We start from the raw sequence: 6,933 nt of genomic DNA, 5'->3' as shown, positions 1-6,933 counted from the left end.
TATATGTGTTAGCATACGGTATTTGTTCTTGATGAGGCAGTTGAGGGTTGAGAAGGAAACAAACTTTCCTGCTGTACCAACTGCAACACGGTGACTACAGAGAACTCTACTGTTGCACATAACCAAGAAAACATACATTTTTATAAGGTTAAAGTACCGTTTCTAACTGCACAAATGTGCATGTATTATATGAATTCAGGGTAGCGGTTGGATCCTGCTCCCAGCTCCCAGCAAGACTGCTGATCCCTGGCTTCTTTTCCTTTTGCCCTAATCTTGGCTGCACAGTGCCCAACTCTGCAGAAGTGTCTCAGCTTCCGCACCGCAGTTCTTCATCCTCAACCCCAGGCTTCCGACGAAGTTGACCCACCGCGGGTATAAAACGGCCTGAGAGTCTCGGGAACCACCGGTCTGCGGAGCGCCAGCCCGGGCTGCCCCTGCGCTCTCGGCTCCTGCTGGCATCTCTGCGACATGAGCCTGGCAGCTGGCACCCGCGCCCCCGGCCTGCGGCCCAGCCCCGGGCTGCTGCTCCTACTAGCCGTCGCTCTCGCCCAAGGTGAGAGCTGAATGAAGCAGGGCCTGGGGGAGGTCGGGGGCGGTGGGGAGAGAGTGCTGGAACCCCCGGGGCTGGGGCGGAGTCTGTACCCGTCTCGGTTCCCAGCTGTGATTGACCGAGCGCGGCTAAGAGCGCAGGCGCTGTGCCAGGTGCTGCCCGCTGCGCTCTACCACCTGGACAGTCAGACACTTTCTGAGGGAGGTCTGGTTTGTGGATGAGGAAGTGAAGGTCAGACGCCACGCCACGAGAAGATCCCTAAGGTACCGCTGGCTGTTCACAGAGTCGTCACTCCCCACTGTCCCCGCCCCACCCGCAGCAGACTCTGAAGGTGGAGCTGGAGACCTGCGCTGCATGTGTGTGAAGACCACCTCTGCGGTCCATCCCCGGAGCATCTCCAGCCTGGAGGTGATCGGGGCTGGACTCCACTGCCCCAGCCCCCAACTGATGTGAGTCCTTGCACTCGCTTTTTTCGTGCCCACCCTCTTCTCCTCTCCCCTTCCCTACCGCCCCTCTCCACCCGCCTCCCGCCAGCCTAATCCCAAATTCAAACCCAAGGACTGAAAGGCGCGCCTCTTCTTTCCCTGGCAGAGCTACGCTTAAGGATGGGAGGAAAATTTGCCTGGACCCGCAGAATCCTCTGTATAAGAAAATAATCAAGAAACTTTTGAAGAGTTAGCTCTTAAATCTGTACTTTTGAAGAGTCGGCTGCCTAAATCTGTACTTTTGCTATATAAAGTGTTTGTTCTTTTTTTTTTTTTTTCGTTTTCAGTCTAACTGCGGAAAAATCATCTGATGATTTTATTATCCTTGAAATTCTACATAAACAAAATAAATGAAGTTGTGGTATAGTCAATATTTATTAATAGAGGAAAGAAATAATGTTGACATATCACAATTTCATATAAAGAAAAATCTCCAGAATTTTAAGCAAACATATATTGTGAAAGAAGGTTTGGTTTAATAAAGACTGGTTTTACTTGGTGTTGTATGTTGGCTGATATACATTTGCATATTTCCAGGATTGTATTACTTAATAACTACTTATTTACATAATAATGTCATGATTAGCTTTGCCAATAAATATTAATTGCACTTAAGTTTTCTGGGCTGCTTTTTTAAAAAAATTAAGTAAATAAAGTAGACACTGCTTTTACCTCCTTAAGATTTATACTTTACCCCAGTATAGAAAATTAATAAAAATGAAACTAGAATTCTCTACTACTTAGTGGAAATATACGGATACTTTCCAGAGCATTACATTAAAATATTGTACTCTTTATTGATCCTTTGATAATGCTGACATTTAACAAAAATGAAATGATAAAAACGGTTCCTGTACTTATGTTACCGCCTGTAATAAATCCCACATTTGGCAAACTTACAGAATTGGTTCTTATTACATTCCATTTATATACCATGAGTTTTGCTCTAAGCATGAAAATGTCTTTAATAGACTTTTTCCTCAGTATTCTCGGGTTCAGTAAAACCTTATTTGCAGTTTACCACTGTTCCATGAATCTCTTAACATTGGAGATATTGAGATTGTGTGTTAAACAGCTGTGAAAATTAGGAGAGATACAGGTTGTATTTTCATTTATGCTTTAAGAAGACACTACTATACTTTAGGAAGAAAGGATGGCATTGAAAGTTGGGTGTGTTAGTTACTTTGCTTCTGTAACAAAGTACCACAAACTCAGTGGCTTTAACAGCACAAATTTATTATCTCACAGTTCTAGACATCACAAGTCCAAAATGGGGCTTACAGGCTAATGTCAAGGTGTCCTCAGAGCTGCATTCCTTCTGGAGGTTCTAGGGGAGAATCTATGTCCTGTCTTTCTCAGCTTCTAGAAGCCATCTGCATTCTTCAGCTCCTGGTCCCTTCCTCTATCTTCAAACTACATCACTCCAACCTTTACTTTTGTTGTCACCTCTGACTCTTCTTCTTATACCCTGCCTGCCTCTTAAAAGGGGCCTGTGATTATGCTGTGCCCACTTGGATAATCCCACTATACCCACTTGGATAATCTAAAATAATCTTCCCATCTCAAGATCCTTTCACATTTGTGAAATCTTTTTTGCCATATAAGGTAACATTTTCACAAGGTTCTAGAAGTTAGGATATGGAAATCTTTATTCAGCCTAGAGGGCAAGAAGGCAGAATCTAGTTGAGGCAGGAGAAAGCTACAGACCTTTACCCATGAGCCAAAGTCATTTCAACCTAAGGTGGCAATGTTTGTGTACAGGGAGGATTAGACTGCTAAGAGAAAATGGAGGATGTCCATTTCAGTCTCCTTGGGGTGGGAGAAAGGGAGGAAGCTTTGAGATAACAAACTACTTAAATAGACGCTATTTATAGAGGCTTATGAAGTGCAAGAGTATCATCTAAATTTTCACAACCACTTTGCACATCAGGTAACATTATTCCCATTGTAGAGTTGCAGTAACAGTCTCAGAAAGGTTAAGGCGTCTCCCAAGACCAGTTTTCTAGAGGGTGAGCAGATCAGTCTGACTTTCAACTCCCTGCTCTTGCCTTCATGATGTTCTGCCTTTCACACAAGTTAGTGGCATGTTAGCTAGTTCTTCAGAGAGGAACTGACCCAAAAACCAGCTCTTGGAGGTGGTGTATGAATTTGCCAGGGGCAAAGGGAAGAATGAAACTGCCACAAGATAACAAAGTAGAAAGACACAAGATCATTAAGTCCTCAGGATGTTTACCATTCTGCAGTATGTCTATGGGGATGGGTCTCCCAACTAGTTTTCACCCATTTGGTGTTTTTCACTTTCGATCCACCTTGTGCACCTTCACCCAAATTATCTTCAAGGTCCAAAGTTCTTATCATGGCACACAAGGTTGTGCTATACTCACTTCCCCTTTGTGCCTTAGTTTCTTCATCCATGAAATGTGGATGAGTGTCTACTTCATAGATTATTGTGTAGACTACGAGGATGATGTATGTGAAACACTTGGCATAGTTCCTCATACATAGTCTGTGCTTAAAAATTAGCAATGATTAATTGTTACTATTGCCTTTTCATTTTTTTTTTTTTTTGCTTTCAATATTGTTCTTAACACACAATTCCAGTCAGTTTGGAGTGTTGAGTAAGGCATTTAACAGAGTGATTCTTGGTGATAAGTAGCAAACAAACAAACAAAAAGTTACAATAGCAATAAAAGTTTCTCAAACCAAATGAACTTTGGAAAAGAATACATTGAAATTGGCTGTGAATGGTACAATACTTTTTTGCCTAATTTCCTTTTACTGCCTGCATCAAACAACATACTTAGTTGGATTCAATAACTCCTAGGTATGACTCAAAGGGCCAAAGGACCAAAACAAATTGTGCAAAGTCAACTAATGTTGGTGCCTTGTAAATTCTCCCTTCGGAATTACCTTGGCTAACCAGCCGGAGAATGCTTTCAAATGGTCGCTTTTATCAGCAATGGCACTGGGAGAGGACTTTCCTACCAGGAAAAGTCTAAATTAGAGAACAATTTACTGTAGCTGCCTGCTGTTCAAACATTCATGGAGTGATATAGATTGAATGTACGTAAACTTGAACTATTTTTTCTTTCTTTTTCTTCTTCTTTTTTTTTTTGGCAGGAAGTAAGTCAGCAGAAAATGTCCCCAACCAAGTGCTTACTGCACAGTCACAGGCCTTATCAACAAACAAAACCACCAAAGTGTATTTTGCTCTGGGACATTCTTCAGTATTTTTCTAATTTTTGCTTCCCCCCCCCCTTTTAAGGTCTTTGTGGTAAAAACAGTTTCCTCTTCAATGCATAGAGTATTGAAGTCTTAGTTGGTTATAAAGATATATTCATATTTTTTTCTCATTACAAAAACAATGAATACATGCTCACTACAGATAACTTAGAAATACAGAGGAAAGAAGGAGGAAACTTAAAAAAAAACTTTAATTTCACTACTCAAAATGTTCTTTTCATTTTTTAAAATATTAGTCATTTGATGTAGTTATGAGGTGAACTGCTGATTTTCAATAAAATATCACTGTACACAATCATAAAAGGAACACAGTAATTACTTCATTGCAATGAAACTAGTTAGTGAGTATTCTTGTTCCAATTTTGGTTAATAAAATAAGTTTTTACTTGGCCAGAGAAATAATATCAAACCCATGTGACCTGGTATCTATTTATAGATTTATAGGTACTGTGTATGTATGTATTCACTGTGTGTGTATGTATGCATGTATAGACACACAGGCCTAAAACAAGTTTAAAATACAATACTTATACTTGCTTTATCAACTATTGTGTTTTGATATTTTATTTTCTATACTTGTTACAGAACTTAGGTTGGGCTTCTTGCTGCTCAAAAGCCAATATTTGGGAGGCAAGTGTTGGTTGGAAAAGGAAAGGTTGCTTTATTCAGGAGGGTTGCAACCTGGTGAGAAGGTGGACCTCATGTCCTAAAACCAACTCTGAAGATTCTGCTTGACCATGAAAGGTTTTAAAGGGAGAAAGAATCATTTGGTGAAGGGGGTCAAAGTCTTCATTATCTTTCACTGTGTGCAGACTTTCTTTCAATTCATTGGTGCTGAGGTAGCAGGGCGGTGTTTCAGGAATCTTGTGCTCAGTCTGAAGTTACCATCCTCCACCTAGGTGAGGGCCTTAGTTCCTGCAGAAGAACTCAAAGGTATTTTATTACGTATATTCCTTGAGGAGGAACCAGAACGCTGCTCCATGACTGGACTATTGTTTCTTGACTGCTCCTCCTTTGTTTCTGCATCCCTTCCCTTTCCTGATAAACAACTCTTTGAATCTGTCCTTTGGAGCTTAGGAGAGGTCTAGGAGGCTGAATGAAGCCTATTTCCTACCAGCAAGAATCGAGGGCATGGATGGGACTTCCCTGGTGGTCTAGTGGTAAAGAATCCACCTTCCAACGCAGGGGATGTGGGTTCGATTCCTGGTCAGGGAACTAAGATCCCACATACTGCAGGGCAATTAAGCCCACGTGCCACCACTACCGACCTGTACCGCTCAACGAGAGAGACCACGTGCCGCAAACTACAGAGCTCATGCACTCTGGAGCCTGCGTGACACAACTGGAGAGAGAAAACCCACACGCCACAACTAGAGAGAAACCCGCGCACTGCAACAAAAGATCCCGCATGCCATAACTAAGACCTGATTCAGCCAAAAAATAAATAAATGTTAAAAAAAAAAAGAATCGAGGGCATAGAAAGGATTTGTACCTGGGACCCCACCGCAGGGTGCTGCTCTGTTTCATACTAGCCTCTCCTAATTATCCACTTAAAAATAAATGTTGGCCACAAGCCTATAATAAAGTGATTTCATAACCCAGTGATGGATCATAACTTATAGTTTAAAAACATTGTCTAGTCCTTTGATTGAAGAGTCAAGTTTTAACATTTCATGTTGGAGTCCGCACTCTAATTAGTGCTTCTCAAGATGCTTGGCTGGTTAGTAGGGGCAGAAAGCTCAGGAACAGCAGGACAGTTAAATCTCCTTACCTCAGTCTCCAGGCCTGACTCAGGGATGGAGTCTTTGGGAATGCCATAAGAAGCAGCTTTTGAGGGGAAGATGTAACACCAAGTAGAACATTATCTGTATTGTTGAGATTCTATGTCCTTTACAGCTGGGTGCCCCTACTTAAATTCACTGCCCATCCTGCTTCAGCTATGTGCATCTTAGTTTGGGGTCTAATGCAAACTGAACTGAGGGCCAAAAGTACATTGATTTCTAGGACACCTTGGGAAAGAAGCAAAGACATTCGATAAATTTAATAGTGGTTTTATAATTATTTCTTCTTCCTGTATGGCTCTTCCTTATCCCCGTAGTTGCTGGCTTTAGCCCAACAAGCTTCTGAATAAGACAGTCTGGGTTACATCTTTTGACTCTCTGTGACCCCGAGTTTCCTCAGTTTTCTCATCTGCCAAACAAGGGCAGTAATGCTCACCCCATAGGACTCTGGAAAGGAGTAAATCTCACTTATAATTGGAGCCAGCATGGGCCTGACTCAAACTTCGAACCTAGTAGGTAAAAGTTACTTTTCTCTGGAGTTTTACCCCTAGAACACATATCATTTCCAAATGGCCACAATCCTTGAGCTAAGAAGCAACCCATTAAGAACGTGGCCAACAAGCTATAACCTCCCCTGAACAGAACCACAACTCAACATGTGGGCGCAAATAACTAGTTAAGAAAAAAAGTTTAATGTGTAGACTCAAGCTGTATTTTCCCTTTATGGTTAACAACTAAAAGAAAATCAAATAACAAAACCACAATGTTTATCAACCAGAATATCTGTAAGATTATAAAATCCACAGGACATAATGGTGATCGAAAGCCTGGCTTAACTGTGTATCTAAAACAAGGAAAAGAAATAAACTTTGGG

At 41.6% G+C, this 6,933-nt stretch overlaps 1 protein-coding gene across 3 annotated transcripts; it reads left to right on the top strand.

Moving 5' to 3' along the window:
• The first annotated feature begins 324 nt into the window (after window positions 1-324).
• On the top strand, window positions 325-1,650 carry LOC309821831 (platelet factor 4-like). Of its 3 annotated transcripts, none has more exons than XM_082653344.1 (3): window positions 325-553; window positions 873-999; window positions 1,142-1,650. In XM_082653344.1, exons 1-3 carry the CDS (start codon window positions 469-471, stop codon window positions 1,227-1,229), a joined length of 300 nt encoding a protein of 99 aa, XP_082509470.1. In that variant the 5' UTR covers window positions 325-468; the 3' UTR covers window positions 1,230-1,650. The 3 variants fall into 3 exon arrangements, with proteins under 3 accessions (XP_082509470.1, XP_082509469.1, XP_082509468.1); XM_082653343.1 differs by having other exon boundaries at window positions 870-999; XM_082653342.1 differs by having other exon boundaries at window positions 834-999.
• Window positions 1,651-6,933: the final 5,283 nt, after the last annotated feature.

Source organism: Grampus griseus, assembly GCF_964374135.1.
Source record: "Grampus griseus genome assembly, chromosome: 4".
Lineage (NCBI taxonomy): Eukaryota > Metazoa > Chordata > Mammalia > Artiodactyla > Delphinidae > Grampus > Grampus griseus.
The sequence above is the reverse complement of the archived record's forward strand: the minus strand, read 5'-3'. Positions and strand labels throughout refer to the sequence as shown.

Coding starts and splice junctions, on each gene's coding strand:
- LOC309821831 (XM_082653342.1), top strand. CDS start 469: ATGAGCCTGGCAGCTGGCACCCGCGCCCCCGGCCTGCGGCCCAGCCCC. Junction 554..833: donor AGCCGTCGCTCTCGCCCAAG/GTGAGAGCTGAA, acceptor GGCTGTTCACAG/AGTCGTCACTCCCCACTGTC. Junction 1,000..1,141: donor TGCCCCAGCCCCCAACTGAT/GTGAGTCCTTGC, acceptor TTTCCCTGGCAG/AGCTACGCTTAAGGATGGGA.